We start from the raw sequence: 26,360 nt of genomic DNA on the forward strand, positions 1-26,360 counted from the left end.
GCCGCCCGCCCCGCCGTGCGCTCGCTGGCCACCCCGGGCCGCACAAGTGTTTCTGTTTTGTGTGTAGCGTTTGTTCTGGAAGCCTGTATTTACATTTTAAGTCTATCTGGTGAGTGGGCTGGAGCCCTCGTCTGGGCGGGGGTGGGGGAGGAGGAGGGGGGCGGGGGGAGAGCCCTCGGGTTCGTCTTTTAGTTGCTCCTCTTCCTTTTTCTCTCCGGGTTCTCATCACTCCAACCAGGTAGGGGCTGAAAATCAAAATCGACAAAGATCAGTTTGCGGGATCTGGGAAAGTTTTTTGTTTGTTTTTTTTTTTAGAGGAGAAAAGGAAAAAAAAAAACTGAAGAAGGGGGGTTGGGGGACTGAATGAATAAAAAGGGGAAGGAAGGCGGATCCACGTGGTTTAATCCGAGACAGACAGAGATCCCATTGTTCAAAATCAATAAAAAAAAAAAAAAAGGCAGACAGGGCCAAAGCGCAGGGACGCCCAGGGAAAGTAGCTGCGGAGCAGGGCACTTTGTAGCCGGGATCGGAGGCATCGGCTCAGTCACACCTTCGGGGAAGGACCGGGAGAGTTGGGCACCATTAAAGTTTTTATTTTTCGTGTCTGTGCGAGCAGGTGTTTGGGGTTGGGGGCCTGCTTTAGTCGCCCCCCTTCCCTCGTCGGGGGCAGACCACCCAGAGGGATTCGGAAAATTAGAGCCTGAGGTCGGAACCCCCAGGCTGGGGCGGAATTGGGGACTCGGGCGGGGGCGACGGCGGAGAGAATTGCCTTTAATTGCGCGGGCTTGGGGCGGGGGGCACGGAGACAAAAGCAGCAGGTGGGGTGGCCGGGGCGGGGGGAGCCCTTTCCCCACCGGAGGTGCCGAGAAGGCTCTTCCCAGTGCCCTGACGCCTCCTCTAATCGGAACGCAGGGGCCGGAGGCTTGTGCTCCTCTCCCTTTACTTTTTTGGGAACCAGGCTGCAATTGTGCTGCGATGTAGACAAGCCTAACTTGAGGATGGGTCGGGGTCTCCATTTTTTTTTTTTCTCTTTCTCTCGCCGGATGGCAGTCGGGGACCCTGGCTCCCGTGTGGGATTCCCCGGAGGAGGCGCGCCGGGCCCGGGAGGGGCGCGATTTCCTCCCGGCTCACCCCCTCTCCGCCCACCCCGCGGCCGCCACTTTGGGGAGGGCAGGGGAGGAAGTGGAGGCCGGTGGCTCCGCGGCGTTCCCCTCCCCCCGCGCAGTTTATAACCCGTCCATTGTGCGCCGCTGCCCGTGTCTCTCCAGCGCGACCATGCCCAGGAAGAAGGCGGCGGCGGCCTGGGAGGAGCCCAGCTCGGGCAACGGCACGGCCCGCGCCGGGCCCAGGAAGCGCGGCGGCCCGGCCGGCAGGAAGCGCGAGCGGCCCGAGCGCTGCAGCAGCAGCAGCGGCGGCGGCAGCAGCGGCGACGAGGATGGCCTGGAGCTCGACGGGGCACCTGGCGGGGGCAAGCGCGCGGCGCGGCCGGCGGCGACCAAGGCGGGCGGCGCGGCGGTGGTCATCACCGAGCCCGAGCACACCAAGGAGCGCGTCGTGAGTGCGGGGTCGGAGGGCGGGGGGGGGGGGGTGAGGCCCGCAGCGCGCCACGCGCGTTCCGGCCGGGGCGGCGGGGCCGGCGCAGGCCACGGGCTGAATCATCATCGTCGCCGCCGCCGCACAACAAAAGGGCGCGGGGTGGGTGCGGGCCAGAGGCGGGCGCGGTCGGTGGCCTCTCCAACCCCGCGCTGCCCGTCCGCGCGGCGGTTGGTCCTGGGGGCGCGCGCCCCGGGCCCCCCGGCGGGGGAGGGGCGTCTGCAGCCCGCGCCCGCCCGCCCGCGCGAGGGGGTCATGGCCCCGCCCCCGGCGCCGCTCGAGCCGACCGCCTCCGCCTCCCCTCCCCCTCCCGCCCCGGGAAGGGAGACTTTTGCAAGTTGTCTCGGACCGGAGTAGGGGATGCGCGCGCGGGGCCCGACGCCCTGTGCCCCCGGCTGCCCCCGGCCTCCTGCGGCCGCCGGTCAGCCCGGGCGCCGCGGAGAAGGGGTCTCCTGCGCGCCGCGGGGAGCGGCGGTTTGCGCCTCGGCTTTGAGGTTCCCGCCGCCTCGGCTCCGGCTCTCCGGGGGGGCGGGGCCTGGTGGCCGCCGCGCATGCCCCTTACGGCCCTGCACTGGCTCTCGCGCCGCCGGGGAGACGGGGGCGGCCGGCGCTGGGGCGGGTGCGAGGGCGCATGCTCCGGAGAGTCCTCCCCCTGGAGGTGGGAAGCCCCGGCTGAGAGGTATTGGGGCTTTGTTCATCGCTTGGGGTCCAGAGGCGCGGGTGCTAGTTGAGAGCTCTGTAGCGCTCCGCCCCTCCACTCTGCAAGAGGCATCTCCGTGCTCTGAGTGGGCTTGACTTTGCTCCTTCGAGTGGCCTTAACATCGTGTCACCGTGACCATCTCAGCTGAGGTGCCTGCAAAACCCTGCAGGGCCCGAGCTCTTAGCCTGGGTTCTGCGATCCTGGGAACCTACAAGTTTGGTGCGAGATGAATGTTTAGGAGAGGGTCAGAGCTCCCCAGATTCTCAGGCAATGCTGAGAGAGGAAGAACTTCCACGTAGGTCCTTGAATTTGACCTCTGGAGAGGGCCCATGCTCTCCCCCAAAGGGTGTGTAAGGGTTAACGGCACCAGAGTGCTTTCCTCCCAAGGAGCGCTGGCAATGCTGAAATGGTTAAAAATAATCCGCTTTATCGAGGAGAAAACTGGGGCACAGAGTGTCAGGGCCCAGCCCAGAATCACAGGCAGCTGGGTTTCCACACGGGCCCAGGTGTTTTCTGACATCATCCTCACGCCCCTGCACATCGTTCCTGTGAAAATGCTTGGTAACTGCCCTCGCCGTCTGGTCCCTAAAATGGCTTATCTGGGGTGGGACCGTGCCCGGGAAATGGCCACAGTCTTAAGAAACTGAACACGGCTGTTTTCCTCTGACCAGTCGCATCCTCTGTGTGAGGCCCCAGACATTCGCCCTCAGTCTCTGGATGGTAGGAGAGCTGAAGAGAGAGCAGGTGGGCTCTACCTCTGCTCTAGTCTCTCTCCTGTGAGTTGACAGTCAACCTATTAGAGCAGTGAGTTTTGTTGTGAGGAGGTAAGATTCTTACCCAACGCAGGGACTCGGCCCAGGAGCGAGCCAGGGGGAGAGAGTGGGAGGGCCTCCAGGCTCCCACCAGCTGCCTGTCTGGTGGCAGTGGCACTGGAGAGTCTGACTGGGAGACAGGGCTGTCCCTTGCTGTTGAAGGTGGTTTAACACTTCTATCTTTTGGGATCCTGAGAGAGACATCCTTATGTCCATGTCCATGTGTGTGCATCCCTTCTCCTGTCTTCTTCGAAAGCAAAGGGTCTCTTAAGCAGTTTCCTTTGCACTGGTCAGCACACCATCCTAGGCTCAGGAGACTGAGGGTCAACAAATGCTTTTTTATGCCTCCTGGAAAGTGCATACCCCAAGTTTTTAAAGTTTTTATTAGCATCCAGGAGGCCCGTGCTGCCCCATTGCCCTCCCACAGGTCTGGGTCGGCACTGCCCAATCCTGTGTGGACCTCCTGCCCAGTATCCCCAGTATCCCAGGTTCCTGGGCAGCAAAGGAAAAAAACGCGAGGTCTCTGCCTGTTAAGCAGTCCCAGGCCCACAAGTCCCCAGCTCGTCTCAGAAAGAGGCTTTTACTGAGAATTCTGCTAGCCTCGCCACCGTTCAGGGCCGCTCGAAGGAGGTTTGTGTGAGAGCAGCCGCCAGGAGTTTGTCTGAAATGGTGTTGCCTTCAGTTAACGCAAAGCTGCAGACTTTGGGCTTGTGAAAGAGGAACCCCAGGTACTTGTGTGGTTGAGGGGAGCTGCCTTAAGTGAAGGGTGTGCATTTTTATAAAATGTCCTTATTTCAGCCTCAGGAAATGGTCTCTCCTTGGGTTTATATGTCGCTGTGTCAGATGTGAGCTTGTTGTGATGGTCTGGAGTTGATGCAGCCTGAATTCCCTACGAACTTCATGATCCTGTAGACAAAGCAAGCAGCCTGGGCTCAACCTAGAAAACCTAGTCTTTACAGTGTTGGGTTGCTGAGGTTTTGTGGACCCTGAGAAATCTCCCCTCTGAAAGGGCCAAATAAATACAACTGGAAGCTGAGCTTAAAGTCCGAGTGGAAAGCCCTTAGGGAATTGGTTGTTGCTGGCATTTCTCTGTACGGTCTTCCCTCCACCGAGAGAGAGCGCAGCAGCCTTCTAAATGGATATATGTTAAAGGTTGACTCTCGCTCTCATAAACATGCTCCTTGCACTTGGGCAATAATTCAAAACTTGCTTTGGACCAGAAACCCCATTTTGTTGATTGAAGAAGCTCAGTGCATTTTCCCGCCGGGGTCGTTTATCTCTGCCCAGCTCACATGACCGGGTTGTCAGGAGGCAGCAAGGTGGAGTGAGATTCATTCATCCAGTTGAGAGTCTTCTCTCACCTTTAGGCACATGCAGTGTCGCAGACACTGAGTCCGTCCAAAAAAGAATGTCTTGCCCTTCAGTGAAGGTGGCTTCTACCTGGGAGGGTCCCCCAGCCCTGACAGCCAACCCTGGAGGGTCTCTGGACGGAGCCCCCAGGCATTCGGGGTCTCCCAGCTGGGTCATGCAGCTCTCTGACAAAGTGGGGACATGGGCTGTGATTTAAGGGGTGATAGGAATTCTCCTTATTTTAGTTTTTTATTTCAAAGAAGATAGAGGGGAGAATTAAATTATAGGGAAATAAAGGTAATAGTCTACAGCAAACAGTTGTATAGGTAATAGCTCTGAAAGAGACTACTCCGTCCATCTGTCGCGTGAGGAATTAAGGCCCGCGACAAAAACCCGAATAAGAAAACAGCCCACACCGCAGGCTCTGCAGCAGACTCCTTTCACCAAGGAGTTTTAGAAATACCACCTGTGTCAGAACGGGTGGATTTTTGTGTAAATGCTTAGCTGGCTTGATGGGACCAGTGTCCACAGCCTCTTGACCTCTGATGCAGGTGCTGGCATCTCCGGTCACAGAGGAGACCCTGCTCCTGCCCGGGGCGCCGGCAGCTCTTTCAGGCCGTGATGGAGCTGCTGGTCCTGCACATGGCACCCAGGGCCTCTGCCCGCCGGGGGAGGGAGAAATGGGGGGGCGGAGGGGACCTGCCAGGCCTGAGCTGCCCTCATTCCATAGCCCCTTTCCCACCAGCCATTCTCTGGCCTGGCAGCTCATCCCATGGCGCCTTAGTTCCTTCCGGTGTCTGCCGCCCTCCACGCCGACCTGAGGAATAGTGGAGAACAAGGCTGACATGGCCGAGGCCCAGGGCTGCTCCTTCCTCGGGGAACCTGACAGACCCCACTGGCTGCCATTCATCTGCGTAGACCTGTAGAATGTTCCAGCCGGGCCCGCCAGTTCAACAAAGAAGGGGAGAGATAACCAGGGGAAACTAGGCTCCCGTTCAAGTAATTTGAGTCTGGGTTCTGCAGGGATGGACTACCCTCCGATTAAGGCCGTTCTCTAAATTATTTAAGTGCAGCCACGTTGGTCTCCATCCCTGGCTGTCTGTTCCCCCTTCGCATGCTCGCTGCCAGGGGTGTCCTGTAGGTGGACCAGCTTCCAGCCAGGGAAACATGGCCAAGCGGGCGCGTGTGCCGGGACCTGCACCGTGGGGTCACACGGAGGTCCTAAGAGACCGTCACTGATGGTGAAGACACGTTCGTCTTTACAAATGACGCACCATGTTGCCAAAACGTCCCACCGGGGCAGTCACGGCATAGAGGTTAGAATGACCGGGTCCAGAGCGGATTGGCCCGTTCTTCTTGAAGCTCCCAAGAACAATTCTATAGACACAAGGAAACTGATCCTTCTGTACCGGGGAGGGGGGTGGGGGATGGGATGCAAGGTCACTGCTTCCTTTGCCTGGTGGGACCGAGTGGATAGTTCAGAAGTGAATCTTTGACAGCAGTCTACTTTAAAAAGTGAATTTGGGATTCAGAAGTACAGCAAAGTGCTGGAAATATAACGAGTGCCACCCAGAATCGGGCAGTGGCTTCAAAGGTGGCACCTCCTCCTAATGACTGTGCTTGGAGGGTGAGGACTGGCTCACAGCCTTCCCGCCTACGGCCCGGCCCTGGGTGGCCCCTTGTTCCGCTCCACTGATCCCGCTAATGGGCCAGCAGCGAGGGGCAGCGAGGATGAGCCCCGCCAGGGCACCGGGGCGGGACCCGCCAGCCCCACCAGGTGGAGAAGCTGCGCACATCGCCTTCCCCAGGAGATGCTCCCGGCACAGCGGGCAGCGCGGAGGAAGGATGGGGAATCAGTGGCCAAATTACCGCGCAGAGATGACGCGGGCTCCCAAGGCTGAAGTCCATGTGCGGAATGTCATCCTTGTGAGAAAACGTAGACTTTGCCCCAAGGACAGCTGGTTCAGATTCCCTTGGTGACACGGGCCTCTTGCAGAGTGGAAGGCAGGGATGTCATTTGTTTTGCAAAAAACATTTTAAAGAGAAATCAAAGGATGAAAATGGGCCCATGCACAGCTGGGGCCGCGTTGGGATTAGCTCACTGAAGGGGGCCCACAAGGTGGTGCCGCCTTGGGCCTCGATCGCCGGGCGAAAGTGTTGATATTGTATTAGTTTTGTTTCCTGCTGCTGCTGGACGGACTAAGAAAGCTGGAAGCAGCATTGCAAGCTAATTCTTTTTTCCTCTGTGTCTCTGCAGAAAATTGAAGGGTCTAAGTGCAAAGGGCAGCTTTTGATTTTTGGGGCAACCAACTGGGACTTGATTGGTCGAAAAGAAGTGCCTAAGCAGCAAGGTATGAGAAACAGTTCTAAAAATATAAGAAGCTACTCTTTCTCACGTGCTTCCTATGTGCTAGGTGTTCGATGGAATTTGGTGACCATCCGCCAGGTAGGTATTCTCTTCATGTACAAGATTGCTCAGAGAGGCCAAGTAACTTTCCTGAGGCCACACAGCCATTCTAGGGATGGAGCTGGATTTGAACCCTAGTCATGTGCGTGTCTCTCACCTCACAATTCTCCTTTTAAAAAATGAATTCCCTTAAGGTTCAACAGAAAAATGTAAATGGCAGCCTCAAATAAACATGGACACTTTCCCCCCATCTTCCTTCTCATGTCACTTATTTTTATTAAAATGTAAAAGCTGGCCCTGTGGGATGTCAAGATGTCTTAGACATCTGTCACATGTCAAACTTAGATATTTCAGAAGAGTCCACGTTGCTTTGCAAGCTGCCAAATGTTGTTGAGTACCAGTCCGGAGTAGGGAGACAGAGAAGTTGGAGAAGGAACTTCAGCCCCCAGATGCTTTTAGAAAACCGGTGTCTTTTCTCGGGAGAGTACTGGCCCATTGTGGCGAAGGGAGGCTGGCACCGTGCCACAGTTTATGGCTCCTTGATGTCATTTGGAGAGTTCCCAAAGACCTTACAGCATTGCCCACTGAGCAAATATTTGCACCCTGACACTCCCTGGTGCCTCAGACCTGGAAATTGTCTCATTTCATGAAAACACAGGGATCTCCAGGCTTGCTCGGGGTCCAGCTGAATTAGAAGTGGGTCCCAGCCATTTTCTCCTGCTATGGGAAGTGCCCACACTTAGGGCCCGTGTCCGTCCCCTGTGTCCGCCCCCCCCCCCCCCCCCCCCCCCGCCCACTGTTGGTGTCACCAGACAATCCCTCCTGGTGTGTGACGACCTAAGTCTGCCAGCCTCGGGCCTGGGTGGCCTCTTTTCTCAAAGCTGCTCTTTATGTGGCGGCCCACCGCAGTGATAACACGCGGGCCCACGGAGGTGGGACGTGGGCAGCAGAGCCTGGCTGTCTCCTGCGGGCGTGGGAGGGGCTCCGGAGGCAGGGGAGCCTTCTTGTGGGTTAGGAACCGGCCCCCACACTAGATGAAGGAATTTGGCCCTCGTTGGGCTCATTGAAGAGACCTTTTGTCTTCTCTCATTCTCAATTTTGCTTTCTTGGTTTTTCTCCCTCTGAATGAAGTTTTATACTATTTTAAAAAACATTTAAAAGTATTTTTGAATCTCTCTCGGCCCTCCCCGATCTTGCCAGCAGACAGAAAGGGAAGGGAGACGGTGCCGAACGTGAAGGGGAGAGGATCCCCCCCGCACCCCACTGTTTCCCGTGTCCGGCCGTCCTTGAAGCGGCCTTCCCTCAGCGCGGACGGGAGAGCCCTTGGACACACAGAGCCCGAGGATCTTGTGAAACGAGTGATTCATGCTCCCGCTCTGCTGAGGACCGGGCCCCGGGCGCTCATGCCCGCCAGCCTGGCCAAAGGGCCAGCACGCTGCCGGCCATTCCAGGGTGGCGTGGGCCACGGCGGCCAGGGTTCCTCTGCCCCCAGTCCTATGGCACTTTACCTCCAGGGGCCCTGCTGCCATGTTCTTCACAGAGATGACACACGTCACCTTAGCGTTGGTTTGGTACCGTGCTATCATTGGTTTGGCCTTCTTGATAAATAGGCCTTGGGTTCTTTGTTTAGTTTAGTTTATATTTTTATTGATTTCAGAGAGGAAGGGAAAGGGAGAGAGAGAGAAAAACATCAATGATGAGAATCATTGATTGGCTGCCTCCTGCACGCCCTGAGAATCAAACCTTGACCTCCTGGTTCATAGGTCGACGCTCAATCACTGAGCCACACTAGCCTGGCGACCTTGGGTTTCTCTTAACCAGTCAGCTGCCACAGTATTTTGAATTTAATTTTAAGAGGTCCGCCGCTTGCTCTGTACGCTTATGGCGCACAAATGGTTGAAGAGTTTTACTGTAACCTGGGAAGGCCGTCGTTTGGGGTTAGCCCTTTCCCGGGAAGTTGCTGTTTGTTTTCCACCTTTTAGTAGTCGAGGGGTGACTTCAGGTGAAGCTCAGGGCTGTCACTGTGTGACATTGTGACTTGGCCTGGATCCAGACTGCCCTCCATTGCCTGACTGGCCCCTTGTCACCAAACGAGAGGACACGGGCGGCGCCCTCTGCTGGTGGGGCGCCTGCAGGGTGGGGCCTGACGCTGAACCATCTCCCTGACACTATTCCCGGGAGCCGGGAATGGGGTGGAGAAATGAGCCTCTCAGTCAGTCCCCGTGTCTGGATCAGCCTGACAGTGGATTTGGCAGGGGCTGGCATTTCGTCATAGTCACCAGAGGCCTAGAGACGCGGTCACGTTTCTGGCCTCGAGAGTCCCAAATTGAAACTATTCAGCAAACAATAGTGCCCCATCCGCTAACAGGGCGAGGGCGGGACTCTGGAGGAGGCAGCTATTTCTTCTTCCTCCCACACGCCCGCTAGCGTTGCTGGGTGCTCACCGTGTGCCTGGCGCTGGTGAGGCCCGGTGGCCAGTGCCGAGCGGGAGGTGCCCGAGTTCAGTAGGGCAAGTGCTGTGACAGGATGCCCCAGGCGCTGGTGTACAGGGAGTGACAGGTTGAAGGGGGTGTGGCAGGGAGGGCTTCCCAGGAGGGGGTGCTTGACCTGAGGTTTGAAGAACAAGCAGGGGCAGCAAGGGGTTCTCTGGGGAAGTGAATACATGAGCAAACGCCAGGGGTCATGACCTGGCCAACACAAGGGGACCCCTGGGAAAGGAGCAAACTAATCGGGGGGAGGTTGGTTGGTGGGCAGAGGTGTCAGCTGGGGCCCCTGCAAAGGGCCCAATAGACTTGCAGGGAGGGCAGGTGGAGCCGGGGAGGCCCAGAGTCGATCCAGAAAGCGCCTCCTGGCTGCAGACAGCTGATGGGGAAGGGAAGAGCCCTCTGGCAGTGAGGAGGGCAAGGGAGACCCCAGGTCCACTGCCAGCTTTCCTGGGTTACCAATTCCCCCCCCCCCCCACCCCCAGTGGGGAGCAGGAAGTGAGCACCCAGCTTTTGGCTACTTGGTGAAGTAGTAGTTTCCATAGGTCACGGCCACACATGGAGGTGGAACGTCAGGGTCCACGTGGAGGTGGAACGACTAGGCCCGCACCAGCTCGGGGGGCGGGGTGTGTGTGTGTGCTGGAGGTGCTGAGGTCTCAGGCGGCACCCCAGGACCCCTGCAGCTGTACCATGAGAGAGCGGACCCCGGGTGGCCAGTGACCTTTTGGGGGGTGCTCTTCACCGGCTCGTCACTGCAGGCGTCAGGTTTGCATTCTTCTCTTTGCAGCTGCCTACCGCAATCTGGGTCAGAATTTGTGGGGGCCCCACAGATATGGGTGCCTGTCGGGGGTCCGGGTGCGGACGGTGGTTTCGGGGTCGTGCGCTGCCCACAGCCTCCTCATCACCACAGAAGGGAAGCTGTGGAGCTGGGGTAAGTACGCCGGGCTGAGTGCCGGGTGACTCATGCGGCCGGTCCCCCGCGGGCCGGCTTCCTCCTGCACCGCCTCTGAGGCACAGCTCCGCTGGCTTCAGCCCCGTTTCCCCTTCCTGGTTCCCGACGAGTCTCGTCTGCACCCTGTGATGCATCACCTCCCTCCACTTCTCTGCGTTTCTTTTTTTTTCAATCTTTACACAGCCCCCTAATTCTTCGAATCCTCCTTTTTAGGCAACCTTTTCCTGAACATTCTCATTGACTCTGGGACTTTCTGACACCAAGGTGCCTAGAACTGAATTTCTATTTCGGGCCTGCGGTCCCCCCACCCCCAGCACACGGTCCCCCCTCTCGCTTTGCAGCGGTGACGTAAGACCTCTGTTCTCGCACTTTAAATGCCACCGGCTTTTCTAGCGGCCACATGGTGACATCAGCCCTGCGTCCTCTCTGCAGCCCTGTTCCTCTTCCCGGGGTCACACGGGCCTGCAGGTGGGGCAGCTCATTGCGTATCGCGTCCATGTCTTACTGTGCTTCCCCAGAGACTTCCCTTTTCCAAGTTGATTGGCCTCCCCTGCTGCTGGGTTTCCTTGCCTGGGTGTTTGGGGGGACGAGGGGGGGGTGCGTTTCCCACTTCTCGGGTTCTGCCCCATTTCAGCGTCCCCTACAGGGGGCTGCGTGCATTGCGGCCATCTCCCCTCTAGGCCGTGATCCAGGTGTTGCCGAGGCTCAGCTGGCCCCCCCGCCCCTCTGGTGGCTGGGACTCCGCCTCTGCCCGTGTCCTGCCACGGCTCCCTGCCCTTTGCTTGCGGCCCTTCGGCCAGCTTTTAGTCCATGTGACTGCATCTTTATTTGGGTCTGTTTGAACCATTTTTTGCAATTTCATGAGCTGCCGAACCAAAGTTCAAATATATTAACATCTGTTCTCCCTGCACTCTGCTAATTTTGTCATTCAGTGGAAAAAAGCTAACAAGTGTGTCTGGCCCAAATTTATCCCCTCAGTCTCTTGACGCCATGCTGACATCGCCTTGATTTTCGCTTTCTCACGGCTGGCACAGAGGTGTGTCCCGCCCCCTCGTGTTCCAGCCCCGAGCACAGCAGTCTGTCAGGCCCACTGTACATCTCATTCCCGATCTCCACTGGATCTCACTTCTGTGGTGCTTCTAAAAACGTCCCCTCCGCCAGCCCCGTGGGGAGGGGATGACTCTGTAGACTGTCCGTCTGACCTGGCCCTGGGGCGGAGACGTGTCCCATGAGGAGACTTGGTGATGGGCCAGTGGGGATGTCACGAGCAAACCCCACCAGCACTTGTTCAGTGTTCAAGTGCCTTTCACAGTGAACTTGGGTGGCCCCATTGGAAGCTGGTGTCTGCCTCCTGCCCTCATCCCCTGCGCTACACGCTGTAGCTGAAATCAGGTTCATGTGCAGACAATGGTTTTCTCGGTAACTCCTCCTCAAGCTCTCTCCAGGGTGGGTGCTTGTCTTGTGGCCCTGCTCTCACTTCCCATGACCCAAAGGTCAAGTTCATTGCTCCGAGGGGTGTGAACCACCTTCCCCGAAGTGCCCTGACCTTTTGGCCCTGTAAAACCTCCCCAGATCTCCCAAATTGTTGAGTATCGAGTGTGGTTTTTCTCCACTCCAGGGACCTGCTGTTGGCCTGTTGGGTGGTTTTGTTTTGCAGCGATTGTAGCCTCTGTTGAAAATGGGGAGGTTTAGGGGTGTCCAGACTCCTTGGGGCCCACACAACTCTCCACGTCTGCTTTGGAGCTGAAGGGCTTTGCCAGAGGCCTGGGCATTGCAGGGACGAGGCACCAGGGTCGCCTCCTGACCTCCCTCCGCCTGACCAGAGGCAGGGCTGTGCTCAGAGCGGGTTCATCGCTGGGGTTCCCGCGGCTGGGCGTCCTGTGAAGGGTGGGCCGTGGGGGGTGGGCTGGCACTGTTCGGGAGCTTCGTTTATGGGGCAGATAAAAGGCAGAGAAGTGACAGGCAGAAACCAGATGGGCCGCGGTAGCTGCCCAGAGCACCGAGGTCCTTAAACTGCGGCAGGTGTCGGAATGGTCGCCGACTTCAAACACACCGTGTGGCACGGGGTGAGGGAATTGTCTGGCGGGGACCGGGAGAAGCGAGGTTCCTTGAGCTCCTTCGCTGGGGCGTGACATCAGGCCTCAGGGAGGAGCTCAGGGCGGGCCTGCTGCCGCCCCAGAAAGGGGGTCAGAGACCTTGACGGAGGCCCTGGTGGCTGCCGCGGAGCCGTCCCTGGGGACCCAGTGCCGCCGGGCAGGCCTCGGAAGCCGGCCCTGGACTGGGAAGCTGGCGCTTCCTTTCACCCCCTTGGCTGCCGCCCTGGAGGGGGGGCACGTCTGGGAGCCAGATTGCCCCGGAAGCCGCTCCGCTGCCCTCTCCTGCCCTCCATCCTGCCCTCCATCCTGCCCTCCATCCGCAGGCCGAAACGAGAAGGGCCAGCTGGGACATGGCGACACCAAGAGGGTGGAAGCCCCTAGGCTCATCGAGGGTCTCAGCCACGAAGCCATCGTGTCGGCGGCCTGCGGGCGGAACCACACCCTGGCCTTGACCGGTAAGAGGCTGGTTCCTTGGTACTGTGGCAAGAGGCCAAGTGGTCCTCTTTGGGCGCTGGGGTAGCGTTGCCATGGCGACCTTGGTCACCATCAGAAAGACGCCCCAGAGAGCCTGGTGGGCGCTTCCTGAGGGGAAGGCGTGGAGAGCCTCACCCACAGGCCGGGCGGTCGCCAGGAGGCAGGCTGTGAAATAAATGGCTTTGCTCTGAGCGTCCGCGCCACCACCTTTTGGAATAAGACCATCAACTGCGTTCTTCCCGGCAAGGAGCTGCTTTTGTCTGGGAGCCTTTGATTCCAAATCCAGTTCCACCCGCAGCTGATTTTCCCTCCTGGGGTGTCGTTCTTTCCTTCCAGAGACGGGCTCCGTGTTCGCCTTTGGAGAGAACAAGATGGGGCAGCTGGGCCTGGGCAACCAGACGGACGCGGTCCCGAGCCCCGCACAGGTACGCGCCCCCTCCCTCCTGAGCTGACTGTCCAGGGTGGGTCCCGAGCCCCGCACAGGTACGTGCCCCCTCCCTCCTGAGCTGACTGTCCAGGGTGGGTCCCGAGCCCCGCACAGGTACGCGCCCCCTCGCCCTCCTGAGCTGACTGTCCAGGGTGGGTCCCGAGCCCCGCACAGGTACGCGCCCCCTCCCTCCTGAGCTGACTGTCCAGGGTGGGTCCCGAGCCCCGCACAGGTACGTGCCCCCTCCCTCCTGAGCTGACTGTCCAGGGTGGGTCCCGAGCCCCGCACAGGTACGCGCCCCCTCGCCCTCCTGAGCTGACTGTCCAGGGTGGGTCCCGAGCCCCGCACAGGTACGCGCCCCCTCCCTCCTGAGCTGACTGTCCAGGGTGGGTCCCGAGCCCCGCACAGGTACGCGCCCCCTCCCTCCTGAGCTGACTGTCCAGGGTGGGTCCCGAGCCCCGCACAGGTACGCGCCCCCTCGCCCTCCTGAGCTGACTGTCCAGGGTGGGTCCCGAGCCCCGCACAGGTACGCGCCCCCTCGCCCTCCTGAGCTGACTGTCCAGGGTGGGTCCCGAGCCCCGCACAGGTACACGCCCCCTCGCCCTCCTGAGCTGACTGTCCAGGGTGGGTCCCGAGCCCCGCACAGGTACGCGCCCCCTCTCCCTCCTGAGCTGACTGTCCAGGGTGGGTCCCGAGCCCCGCACAGGTACGCGCCTCCTCGCCCTCCTGAGCTGACTGTCCAGGGTGGGTCCCGAGCCCCGCACAGGTACGCGCCCCCTCGCCCTCCTGAGCTGACTGTCCAGGGTGGGTCCCGAGCCCCGCACAGGTACGCGCCCCCTCGCCCTCCTGAGCTGACTGTCCAGGGTGGGTCCCGAGCCCCGCACAGGTACACGCCCCCTCGCCCTCCTGAGCTGACTGTCCAGGGTGGGTCCCGAGCCCCGCACAGGTACACGCCCCCTCTCCCTCCTGAGCTGACTGTCCAGGGTGGGTCCCGAGCCCCGCACAGGTACGCGCCCCCTCGCCCTCCTGAGCTGACTGTCCAGGGTGGGTCCCGAGCCCCGCACAGGTACGCACCCCCTCTCCCCTCTCTCCTCCTGAGCTGACTGTCCAGGGTGGGTCCCGAGCCCCGCACAGGTACGCGCCCCCTCGCCCTCCTGAGCTGACTGTCTAGAGCCGTGGTCGGCAAACTGCAGCTCTCGAGCCACATGAAGCTCTTTGGCCCCTTGAGTGTGGCTCTTTCACAAAAGACCACGGCCTGGGCGAGTCTATTTTGAAGAAGTGGCGTTAGAAGAAGTTTAAGTTTAAAAAATTTGGCTCTCAAAAGAAATTTCAATCATACTGTTGATATTTGGCTCTGTTGACTAATGAGTTTGCCGACCACTGGTCTAGAGCGTGGGTTTCTCTTGATCCCTGGGACAGAGTCTGGGCGCTCTGAGTGGAATCACACGCTGTCGTCTTTAAAACTGGTGTGATGTACGTCCACAGTTAAAAATGCCCTGAAAGCATTTTCTTTGGGAATGAAGTAGTTTGTTAGAGGCCTCGTTTTAAGCTCGTTCTATCCCAAAGAAAGGAAGAAATCTTACGTGTGTGATGCGTTTATCTGCCAGTAGTCTCCGACCAGATGCTTAGAACACAAATAGGAGTTAGTGGAGGGGATTTATACCTAAAAACTGAACTTAATACAAGGCAGCGGGATGCTAATGGGTGTCTGATGAGTGTGTTTAAGGATGGACTCAGGTCTCTTGGTCTTAGCCTGTGGTTTGAAGGATTTTTGAAGGGACCCCGTTTTGTCAGCCACGTGCCCTGCAGCAGTGTGAGGGTTTCTAGAGAAACGGGGGGCGGGCAGGGCCCCGATTCCCACCCCATCCCGACTCCATCGCTGACCCCTCGGCGCTGTGCCTGCCTCCGCTCCCCCTCGGGCTCTCCCAGGCCCAGCAGGGCGCAGGAAATAGCAGGTTTCCTAAGTGCTTCCTTAGATATGTTCCCAAACCCCATGTTCAGTTACTCAGGGCCTTCGCTGTCTTCTAACTTCTAATTTTGAACCAATGTTTCTTTTCTTGTTCACACCTTCAGTTAAGACCATTGGTCAGGTATCTCTGGAGAGGAGAGGAGAGGAGAGCGTCAGATAGTTCATTTTACTGGTTGGCAATAACACTTCCAAAAGCTTTTCTTTGAGAAGTTGGGGCTGTCCTGTTCAGAGTGTCCCTGGGAGAGTTGAGGGTTCAGTGTTGGTGAGTTCCCGCTTGCTTTTGCCCCCGTGCCCACGCTGGTCAGCGGAATTCCCCGGTCACTGGGCACCAGGATGTGGGAGCCACAGTGCTGGGTGTTTTGAGGGTTAAAGACCTGGGACACAACTGACCTGTCTTTGAACCTGACTCTGGTGGAAGGTGGGGGTCATGAGAGTGTTTCTTTACGAATATATATATTCTAAGCTTTTGCCTTCAGAATTGTTGAGCCCATTAAATCTCTTGTAACTGGCCCTGACCGGTTTGGCTCAGTGGATGGAGCATCGGCCTGCGGACTCAAGGGTTCCAGGTTTGATTCCGGTCAAGGGTATGTGCCTTGGTTGCGGGCACATCCCCGGTGGGGGGTGTGCAAGAGGCAGCTGATTGATGTTACTCTCTCATCGATGTTTCTAACTCTCCCTCTCCCTTCCTCTCTGTAAAAAATCAATAAAATATATATATATTTTAAAATAAATCTCTTGTAACTGTTTCAGCACCAACCAGAGATAGAGACTTAATCAATCTTTAAAAAAAAATGTCTGAAAGTCTGCTGTCTTTTCTTTTCAGATAATGTACAATGGCCAGCCAATTACCAAAATGGCCTGTGGGGCCGAATTCAGCATGATAATGGATTGCAAGGGAAACCTCTATTCCTTTGGGTGCCCTGAATACGGTCAGCTGGGTATGGAAGTGTTATTTTTTTTGAAAGCTCTGTAATCTCACTGTATCTTTAGAGCTGAAGTCTGCGGGGCTGCACGCGTGCTGGAAATGTGCGTAATTGATCGCAGAGAATAGCCTTGGTCCACTAAGTGGGTCTCATGTTTAGTGGGTGGGGCTTGCGTGACTCACAGGGGTGCTGAGTGTTCGAGTGACTTGCCTTAAAGAAAAGGCCAGGGCTCTGGTCTGACAAAAGATTCCTTTTTCTGATTTGGGAGTTCATTTATATACAGAAGGGTTTCACAGGGGAAGGGGGATCAAAGGACCTCTGATCAGTTTCATATTTTGAGAGATCTGCTTTTATTGGAAACGCGGGCCTTACCAAGGTTAAGGTTGTTCTGGAAACCCTGGCCTGGGCGATCATTTCCAGTACATACCTGGGAACCGCATGCTAAAAAAAGCCCCAGGAGAAGCGGCTGCATCCCTTCCCGTTCTCATCCCCAAACAGAATGTACTCTCCAAAAACATACCTACTTCAAGTTCATTGAGTGGAAAAGAAAAACTTGGAAAGCTGCTCTCAGCAGTTCTCAATAAGCGGCAAATGTCTCTGCGCGTGATTTTACCAGGTCTCCATTTTCTTTTCCCATCTGACACCAAAGTGTTTTTCCCTTCCTGGCGCCTTCCCACCACCCCAGCCCCTTCCGAGTGGGAGGTGAGGCGTGGGCGCCCTCTGCTGGCGCCTTGCTGCATGCCACTCCAGATCCTCGCCCCCGGATCTGGGTTGCTGGGCTCCACGTCATGAAAAGCAGGCAGATGGGAGGCTGTATAAATAGAAGGAGGAGCATCGCGCTGGCCTTAGACTTCAGGGAACAGTGACTTTGTGAAACTAAATATAACTCCAGTCAGAAAGGAATAAGCAAGAACAGCCCCTTATGCACTTTGAGGGCTGGTTGCCGGGGAGTTGCCGGAGACGGCTGGAGGATCCGTTTCCATAGCCACAGGCCCTCCGGCTGTCCCCAGTCCCGAGCAAAACACCAGAAGTGCGTTTCTGTCTACTTCCGGGAACGCGTGTGGCTCCCCTGCCGCCCATGGCTGCCCCGGATCTGCAGACAAGCGGCCCGTCAGCGGTGGGATTTTCCTTCAGGGAGAAGCGAGTGATGCTGGTGATAAAGTGGCTAACACTCACTGACTGTGTGCCAGTCACCTTTTCAGCACGTCATACAGAATCTCACCTGCGCAGTTTATACTCATTTAAAGGGATTGAGAAATTGACTCGATTTATAGCTATAGAGTCAGTTATTCTTTACTTGCCAGCTTGCAAACCTGTTTTCAGTCTCATTGTCTAAATCCAGAGAGATCTCTCCTGGAATTGGGACATAAGTGTGACCTTGGAGAGGCGGATCACCAGCACACACACTTCTCAGAACACAGTTACTGGGTCAGGCAAGGCAAAGGCGAGAACGTGCCAGCTTACTGTTTTACCAACCATTGTGATACATTTAGGTTATAATAATGCATAAAAATGCAAGTCTGGGGCTGTGTGTTGAACTTTTCTGTCCATCCTTGGCCTTGTCCAGGGGTTCCTTGAGGCCCCCAAGTGGGGTACAGCCCATTCCTTTGGACCTGTACCTTCCAACTTCGTCACTTGCAGCCCACAGTATGAAGTACATTCTGCATTTGCAACCGAATCTGAATGTAGAAATGCAAATACAAAGAATAATGTCCTGATTGGTATTTATTCATTTAAAAAAGTAATTGATTAACTGATTTCAACCCACAAAATTGATTTCATGCCACTCACCAGCTGTGCCTCAGATTGGAGATGGCTGCCTTCGTTGGCAAAGGTGTCCTGCTAGCCCCCAGCCGGCCAGGTGGGGGCAGGTGCTCAGCCCCCTGCTGTGGGGACCGTGCCCTGTGCCACGGCTGCCGCTGACCGCTGGCTCTGCTCGCTGCAGGACACAACTCGGACGGGAAGTTCATCGCCCGTGCGCAGCGGATAGAGTACGACTGCGAGCTGGTGCCCCGGCGAGTGGCCATCTTCATTGAGAAGACGAAAGACGGGCAGATCCTGCCAGTCCCCAACGTGGTTGTACGAGATGTGGCGTGTGGCGCCAACCACACGGTGAGTCCTGAGCGTCCCCTCCGTGGCTCTGCAGCTTCCTTCCTGCTTCCGTAGACGAGGCTGAGCAGCCATTTGGCGTTGGGATCATACAGTGTTTTCCTGCTTTGCTTCTGTCTAACACAGTGGTCGGCAAACTGCGGCTCGCGAGCCACACGCGGCTCTTTGGCCCCTTGAGTGTGGCTCTTCCACAAAATACTACGGCCTGGGCGAGTCTATTCTGAAGAAGTGGCGATAGAAGTTTAAGTTTAAAAAATTTGGCTCTCAAAAGAAATGTCAATCGTCGTACTGTTGATATTTGGCTCTGTTGACGAATGAGTTTGCCGACCACTGCCTTAAGGTCACTGTAGATAAATGGCAATCCACTTCGTAAATACCTCCTCGTCTTAGTTGCCTCCTTGCAGCCGTTTTGCTGCGAATGCCTATAAGTTGCACATCGTTTTTTTCTCTATTGAAAGAGCGAGGGGTGGCCCTAGCTGGGTTGGCTCAGTGGATAGAGCGTTGGCCTGCGGACTGAGGGTTCCTGGTTTGATTCCAGCTAAGGGCACATGCCTGGTTGTGGGCTCGATCCCCAGTAGGGGGCGTGCAGGAGGCAGCCAGTCAATGATTCTCTCTCATCATTGATGTTTCTCGCTCTGTCTCTCTCTCGCTCTCCCCCTTCCTCTCTGAAATCAATAAAAATGTATTTTTTTTTTTAAAGAAAAGAAAGAGCGAGGGGCTGGGAGTCCAGAGACTCAGCTGGTCTCCTGGTGGCGGCTGACTGGCGGGGTGGCCTTGGGCTCAGCTCCTCACCTGGAGTCTTCCCTGCCGGGTGCTCCGGGACTTGGATTAGGAGACTGCAGTCGCTTGAGGTCTAAAAGCAGTCTAGTCGGGATGTAAAGCCAGATCTTGTTTAGGCCTCTTTCGTCAGATTGTTCTACTAGGTCGTACTTCACATGGTCCAAACTTTAAACATCAGAGATACTGGGAAGAAAAGACGTGGGTCACCTGTGCGCCCAGGTGGGGAGTCAGGCCCCCTCGGTTCCCTCTGGGGTCCAGTTCGTATTGTCAGGAAGTGGATCCGTCGGCCTGCTCTGGAGATGAACCCTCTTCTCACCAGGGAAGGGGAAGAACTGCCCAGCCAGCTTGGTTCAGTGGCTGAACGTCAGCCTGTGAACCAGGAGGTCACGGTTCGATTTCCTAGTCGGGGCGCATGCCCCGTTTGTGGGCTCCATCCCTAGTAGGGGGTGTTGCAGGATCAATGATTCTCTTATGTCATTGGTATTTCTTTCTCCCTCTCCCTCTTCCTTCCTCTATGAAATCAATAAAAATACATTTTTAAAAAGCCAACCAAACAACAGTAATGAAGAACGGAAAACAGCGTCCCTGGCAGAGCAGCCAGCGTAGCCCTGGCACTGCTGCTCCTGCCACCTGCCCCACCCTGGGAGGCGGGTGAGGGGCGGAGTCTCTTCTGTGGTGCGCTTCCTTTGCCGTCAGCCATTGCAGTTACCCCGTCGGCAGGCCTGTCCCCACCCCGTGCTCTCTCTCCACAGCTGGTCCTTGACTCCCAGAAGCGCGTCTTCTCCTGGGGCTTCGGCGGCTACGGCCGGCTGGGCCACGCGGAGCAGAAGGACGAGATGGTGCCCCGCCTGGTGAAGCTGTTCGACTTCCCCGGGCGCGGGGCGTCCCAGATCTACGCCGGCTACACCTGCTCCTTCGCCGTCAGCGAAGTGGGTGAGTGTCGCCCGTCTGGGCCTGGGGAGGAAGGTGCCAGGCGTTCGTGGGCTTCCCTCCGTGGCACAGCTCCGTGGGAGCAGAGCTCTGGGCCTGTTCGTGGCCGGGCGTCTTGATCTCCTCGGCTTCATCCTGGTGTTCTTCCTGATACAACTCCTTTGTCCTTGGTGCCGCACGCCCTGTGCCTCTGTCCTTGGTATTGCTGACGGTAAGAATTCACAGAGGGTCGTCTTTGCCTCTCCAGGTGGCCTGTTTTTCTGGGGGGCCACCAACACTTCGCGGGAATCCACCATGTACCCGAAGACCGTGCAGGACCTCTGTGGCTGGAGAATCCGGAGCCTGGCTTGTGGGTACGTGGCCGTGTCTGGGGGTGAGCAGGACTGTCCCCCTCCTGGGGGTGTTGCACCCCAGAGATGCCTCTTCCCTGGAGGGTCTGCTGTCCGTCAGGGATCAATGGAGGGGAGGGGCTGTGCTTGTCCAGGGTGGCAGGTCCGAGAAGGGGACTCCATTCGCTGTCATTTGGAGGCTTGGTGTGCGCTGCTCGTATTACAGATTCAAAGTTATATTTAGTTGGAAATGGTGGGGTTTCCGTTGCTCTGATACACTGGCTAGAAAAATTTAGGCCCGTGATTTTCACCTTATTTGGAGGAGCCCGTTGAGCTGTCCAGCAGTTCTGGTGGGGAGTCTGTTAATCAGCAGCCAGGTTGTGGAGGGAGCCGGGGGCGGGGGGAGGGTGTCATCTGTTGGAAGCTTTGGCTCCGCCCAGGTGACTGTATAGGTCCAGCCGTTGGGAAAGAGCTCCCACTTCATCCTGATTCGGTCTCCTTTCCCCAGTGTGTTCACTTAGTGACTACCCACGCCCGCCCCTGAGAGCCCAGACCCCGGGGTGGTGGGGAGGCGGGAGGTCGGGCCCTGTGTGAGGCTCTGCAGGGGGTTTCTCCGCTGCCAGCACCCCTTGCTTCTCGTGGGCAGCGGCGGCCCGCGCCCACCGGCTCGCCCTCCCTGTGCCGAGTTCCTAGGATGTGAGTGCATGGTGGAGTTTCAGGGTGACACACTGATTTTAAAGCGAGTAGGTGGCACCCGTCTTGAGCCGGACGCACCGCCGTGGCTGGGTCGGGCACAGCTCGGCTGCCGGCCGCGGTGGTGACCGCCTCTGCCTGTTGCAGGAAGAGCAGCATCATCGTGGCTGCGGACGAGAGCACCATCAGCTGGGGCCCGTCACCGACCTTCGGGGAACTGGTAAGCTGGCCCCTCCGGCGGGAGGTGGAGCCCAGTCCGGCTCGCTGACACTGATGCCTAAAACACGTGGAACAGAGAAATGTCTTTTCCTTGCTGCGTCAAGGCTGTAACAGTCTGGTCTTTGAGTACATCAGTCTGCAAAGACGGTTCTGTGCCGTCGGGTACAGCTGACCCTGGACAGCACAGATGTTTCAGTCGACTGCAGGTCAGGTGACACGCACAGCGCAAACCTGTGTCCCAGGGTCACCCCCACAGCTGGGAATCCGTGTGTGCAGCGGGCTGACTGTAGTTACACATGGGTTTTCAACTTCGGGGTGCATTAGTCCCTAGTCCCCCGCTCCCGAGCTGTTCGAGGGTCAGCCGTACTCGTGAAAGCCCTTTCTGTCCACGTCAGCTGGGGCCCGTCACGGGGACGGGGAAGCACCAGCCCTCGTTTCCCGTGTTTTGTGCACCTTGGTATGGTCCGAGGGTGACAGCAAAGGCGATGGCTGCTCTTCCCTCCGGAGGGTCTGTCTGGAGGATCAAACAGCGTCCTTTTAAAGCGGGGTGAGCCCTTGTAAAGCGGGGTGAGCCCTTGTAAAGCGGGGTGAGCCCTTTTAAAGTGGGGTGAGCCCTTGTAAAGCGGGGTGAGCGAGCATCCACTCTCCTCTCCCCTGGACGCTCGGAGCCCTTTTAACTCCACACGCAGCCCCGCGGGTTCACAGAGCAGTGCGCCATCGGGCAGCCTCGTAGGTCATCGGGACATTGTTCTCTCCTTTTTTCTGAGGAGCTGTAAGTCTGTGCTCCCCGTTTTATCTCAGTTGCTTGAGTGATTAGAACCGATGGCTCTCACTGTCTCCCACATTCTTGGCCTTCCCCAGCTTCTGGTGCTCAGTGAGTCCCTAACTTCTCATTTCCTCGTCAAGAAGAACAGCTTGGCTGTGGCTTGTCCTCACGGTCGCCTGTTCTGCTTGTGGTTTGATCCTCAGCGTGGCTCTTGTATTTCCTGCCGGGAACGCTGTCTGCCTCTCTTACCTGCTGTTTCCTGTCGCAGGCGGGGGTGATGGGTGATGGGTGATGGAGCTGATGGGGTGATGGAGCTGATGGGCGATGGAGCTGATGGGCGATGGAGCTGATGGGCGATGGAGATGATGGGGTGATGGAGCTGATGGGGTGATGGAGCTGATGGGTGATGGGGGTGATGGAGCTGATGGGGGTGATGGAGCTGATGGGTGATGGAGCTGATGGGGTCGGGGAAGAAGGCTGCGCCACTTCCAGGACTGCTGAGCTACGTGCCTCCTTGGCGCTGTGCACCCGTGTTCAGTGGGCGGCTTCTGAGGGGCCCCATGTGGAGCCTTGAACTAAGACCTGGCCCCGTTTTGACGGCCTGTTCCTAGAGAGGGGCCTCAGAAATAGACTCTGAACGTCAGTTTAAAACTAGAGGGAGCCCAGCCAGTGGCTCAGTGGATGAGCATCGACCTATGAACCAGGAGGTCACGGTTCCATTCTGGTCAGGGCACAGGCCCGGGTTGCAGGCTCGATCCCCAGCAGATCACCCATCCCGAGCCTCTGCACATGGCACCCCCATCCCCACCCCAGTAGTCCTTGACCAGCCCCTTTGGTCCCTGGTAGGGACCGTGTGTCATTCCTGATAACACCGGCGATTGGGTCTCGCCCCGCAGGGTGGCAGGTAGGTGGGCGGCGGTCCCTGTGACCTTAGCCCCGAAGGGCTGCAGTGCCGTTTCTCCCGGGCTCATGCTGGTATTGTCTCACCAGTGAGGCGCCCGAAAGGCACCTGTTGCCACACACATCTCCAGAGGTGACCGTTTAGGGTCCATCTTCAAGAACCAGTCCGTGTTGGCGGCAGCGTTTGCGGTACATTCTGCCACCTCGGCCTGGCCCCGTCGGAGCAGCGGGGTGCGGTCACAGCCCGCCCGCTCTGGCCCCGGTTGGTGGCTGCCTGCCTTCCCGTTTCGGGCCTTGCCACAGTGACACGGTTCTGTGAGCGTCTCCTCTGCTTCCTCGCCAGGGCTACGGGGACCACAAGCCCAAGTCTTCCACCGCCGCGCAGGAGGTGAAGACGCTGGACGGCATTTTCACGGAGCAGGTGAGCGCGCCCCGCCGCCTGTGGGAGCAGGAGGTGCTGGTAGCAGAGGGATGTGCGAGCTCACATCTCCCTATTCCCCTTGGTGGTCTCTGCGTGCGCTTGTGCAGCGTCCTCTGATGGTGACAGCCATCCGCAGACACACAGGCACGGCAGCCAGGCTCCAGGGCTGTTCTCCTGAGTGACACTCACCTCCACTGGCCACCAAGTGGATTTGCTCCTGGGGGAGTCCATCTCTCCTAGCTGCCTGTGGCTGTCCCCAAGACTGCACCCCCTTGGGATGGGGCTGGTGGTGGGGTGAGGCCCCTTCTCTCTGTTTGCCGAGACACAGATGGTGGGGGCACCTCACACAGACAGGGTTGTGGTCCAGAGAGGCGGGCAGAACTGGGAGCGTGATCCGAGTGTCCCCACCAGTTCCTGCTCAGTGGGTCTCCCTCTCGTCTCCTCGGGCAGCCTGGTTGGCAAGGTGTTGGTGACAGGCCACACTGAGACTAGTGACCTTGAGTAAAGGGTTTTAAAGCACTTCTAGGCACCTTGCATCTCTAACTCCACTTTCCTTCATTGATCCGTTATCCCACCTTTACCCTTCCAGCTGGCTAGTGTCCTGTTGTCCGTGTGTCTGTCTGCTCCAGACTCAGTGACACGCCTGTGTGCCAGAGTGCCCCGGCACACCCAACACTGATTTGTCCCCCCAGGTTGCCATGGGCTACTCGCACTCCCTGGTGATAGCGAGAGACGAGAGCGAGACTGAGAAAGAGAAGATCAAGAAGCTGCCAGAGTATAACCCACGCACCCTCTGACCGCCCGGGGCCCCCGCGCCCCCTCTCGCGGCAGCTGTCATTCCCACGTGCACTGGGACGGAAGTCAGACGAGGAATTCAAACGAGAAGTTGACCGGAGGTGCATTTTTGTTAGACTCCCTGAGGTTCCGTTTAGAAGTGATTCAACATCAACTACCTTTTCTGTATGCTTTCCAAAGTGTTTTTTTTCTCCATGTTTGATTAAAATATTTGCTCATAGTTGACTTACCATTCCTACAAGAGGCAGAAACTTTGAGCAACCAGGTTTTTTTTAAAAGTTTTTCTCTCCCCCACCCCCTCAAATATACTTCTCAAAACTCTCTCCTTTCCATTGTAATTAGCATTGTGATCGGAGTGGGTGCCACCTGGGTGAGGATCGCCATTTGCTCAGAAAACAATGTCCCTCACGGGCAGCATTGTTGGCAAAGAGGGTCCCTGGTGGTCCACCTCCATCGGAAACCAGACCCGCGTGCTTAGGAAGCATCCGGGTCACTTCCTTCCCACTTCCAGAGCGGCTCCGGCCGCCTGGGTTCCGTGTCCTCCCCGCGGCTGCTTGTAAGCCCCGCCTCTTGGCTGCAACATTAATAGAACCTGCCGTTTCCCCCCTGGTGGGGGCTCTGGGGTATGTGTTTAGCCATTTATATCTACTTTATCTGTACATGAAGTCCAAGTGACAAATCAGGTGACCATGGAACCATGCGGCTCCGGGGGGTCCGCCGTGGGGACATTGTATCTGGTTCAAGAACCAGCTTTAAGGTTCCTCTGAGGGGCCAGGGCCGCCTCGCAGCGCTCGCCATTAGAGATTGATCTGCCAGCTGAGAAAAGTGCATTCTGAGTCCTTGCAAAGGACCCGCCCTATGTACCAGCCTTTAGCGCCTTTGTGCTTGTTTTTATCACCCCCCGCCCTGCCCCCGCCGCTGGATTCAGCTGCCACAGCCCGGGCTGTGCCTGAGACTCGGGTTCCAGTTCTGCTAACCCAGCCCTAGTCACGTCGGCTTGGCTGTGGAACCAAATAGATGGGATTGTGCAGAAGTCCCGTCCCCGCGTGTCAGCGCAGACGCTAAGACTGCCAGCTGCCTCCCGCCAGGCGCCCTGTGCCCAGCTCGTCCCGCGGTGGCTGCTCTGCGTGAGCTACGAGGTGCCTTTCCCGGAACCCTCCTCTCACTGGGACCCAAGAGAGGCGACGGCGCTGCCTGGGGCTCCTGGCTTCGAGAGGGTCTGGACTGGTTTGGGTGCTTTAAATAGACTTTTTAGTTCAGTGGTGCTTCTGGGGGAGATGGGGATAGAACTTCAGCCTGAGACTCGGGTGGATGGGAAAGTTCAATATGGTCTTTAATTTTGTTTTGCTATTGTTACCACTTGTCATTGTCTTGATGTTAAAATGCCAAAAATGATCCGGTTGTTGCTTTTCCCCTGCTCGTCCTCCGCTTCTCGCCGTGGCGCCTGCCCTCCCGGGGCCTGTGTCTGTCTGGCCCGGCGTGAGGAGCCGGCCTGTGGCCCAGACTCCGTCTCACTTCCTGCTCATCTCCCCTGTCCTGGGTTCAGCGGGGAGAAGCTTCTGCTAAACTAACCCGATTTGTCCAAATCACCCCGAAACCACCATCTCTAACTCAAGCTTCCTCATGTGGAACCCGTTTCCCTGACAAGTCTCTTTGGAGCGGGTTCGGTGGCCGTGTTCCTCAGACCCGCACAGCTCCCCTCGGGCCCTGTAGGCACTGAGAGCGGGAGCGGAGCCTGGGTCCGGGCTGCGGGAGCCGCCCTTGGCCACGCAGGGCTTCCACCGTCCCGCGGACTGAGCCGAGGCCGCCGGCCCGTTCTGGAGCCCTCGCAGGGACTGAGCAGGGAAGGGACTACCTTCCGAGTGAAGGCTGCCCTCTGCTCTCCCACAATCACTCCTTTTGGCTGAGTTTAAGATGAACTTCCCGACGGGGGACCCCCGTAGAGCAGGAGGAGGGCGGCCCCGCGCTCCAGGAGGAAGGGACGCGGCTTGGTGCGTGCTTGGCGCTGGCCCTGGGGCGTTGCCATGTCTTCCAGCCCAGGAAGGGGAATTGGGAAGAAGAGGCTTAGCGTGTAGGGGAGCCTGAGGAGGGTGATTTGGTCGAAGGTGCCTGGTTCAGTGCTGTAATTGTCTTATTTTTTTTATATATATTTCTTGGAGTAAACATTTTAAATAAACGACATCATTGTTTACTCTGTTTTGGCTTTTGGCTTATTTGTCAGTAGAACAAAGG

General features: G+C 57.5%; 1 protein-coding gene across 2 annotated transcripts; it reads left to right on the forward strand.

Moving 5' to 3' along the window:
• RCC2 (regulator of chromosome condensation 2) lies at positions 1-26,307 on the forward strand. Of its 2 annotated transcripts, none has more exons than XM_079776218.1 (13): positions 1-109; positions 1,269-1,554; positions 6,713-6,806; positions 10,133-10,276; positions 12,717-12,848; positions 13,204-13,292; positions 16,087-16,201; positions 18,132-18,298; positions 19,828-20,008; positions 20,253-20,358; positions 21,175-21,247; positions 23,256-23,333; positions 24,026-26,307. In XM_079776218.1, exons 2-13 carry the CDS (start codon positions 1,276-1,278, stop codon positions 24,128-24,130), a joined length of 1,563 nt encoding a protein of 520 aa, XP_079632344.1. In that variant the 5' UTR covers positions 1-109; positions 1,269-1,275; the 3' UTR covers positions 24,131-26,307. The 2 variants fall into 2 exon arrangements, with proteins under 2 accessions (XP_079632344.1, XP_079632345.1); XM_079776219.1 differs by lacking the exon at positions 1-109 and adding an exon at positions 220-238.
• The last annotated feature ends 53 nt before the right edge of the window (positions 26,308-26,360 follow it).

This window comes from Cnephaeus nilssonii (genome assembly GCF_951640355.1).
Source record: "Cnephaeus nilssonii genome assembly, chromosome: 7".
Taxonomy (NCBI): domain Eukaryota; kingdom Metazoa; phylum Chordata; class Mammalia; order Chiroptera; family Vespertilionidae; genus Cnephaeus; species Cnephaeus nilssonii.

Excerpts from the sequence above, each read along its gene's own strand:
- RCC2 (XM_079776218.1), top strand. The coding sequence starts at position 1,276 with ATGCCCAGGAAGAAGGCGGCGGCGGCCTGGGAGGAGCCCAGCTCGGGC. Across the intron at positions 16,202-18,131 it reads CCCTGAATACGGTCAGCTGG|GACACAACTCGGACGGGAAG; the intron begins GTATGGAAGTGT and ends TGCTCGCTGCAG. Across the intron at positions 21,248-23,255 it reads CACCGACCTTCGGGGAACTG|GGCTACGGGGACCACAAGCC; the intron begins GTAAGCTGGCCC and ends CTTCCTCGCCAG.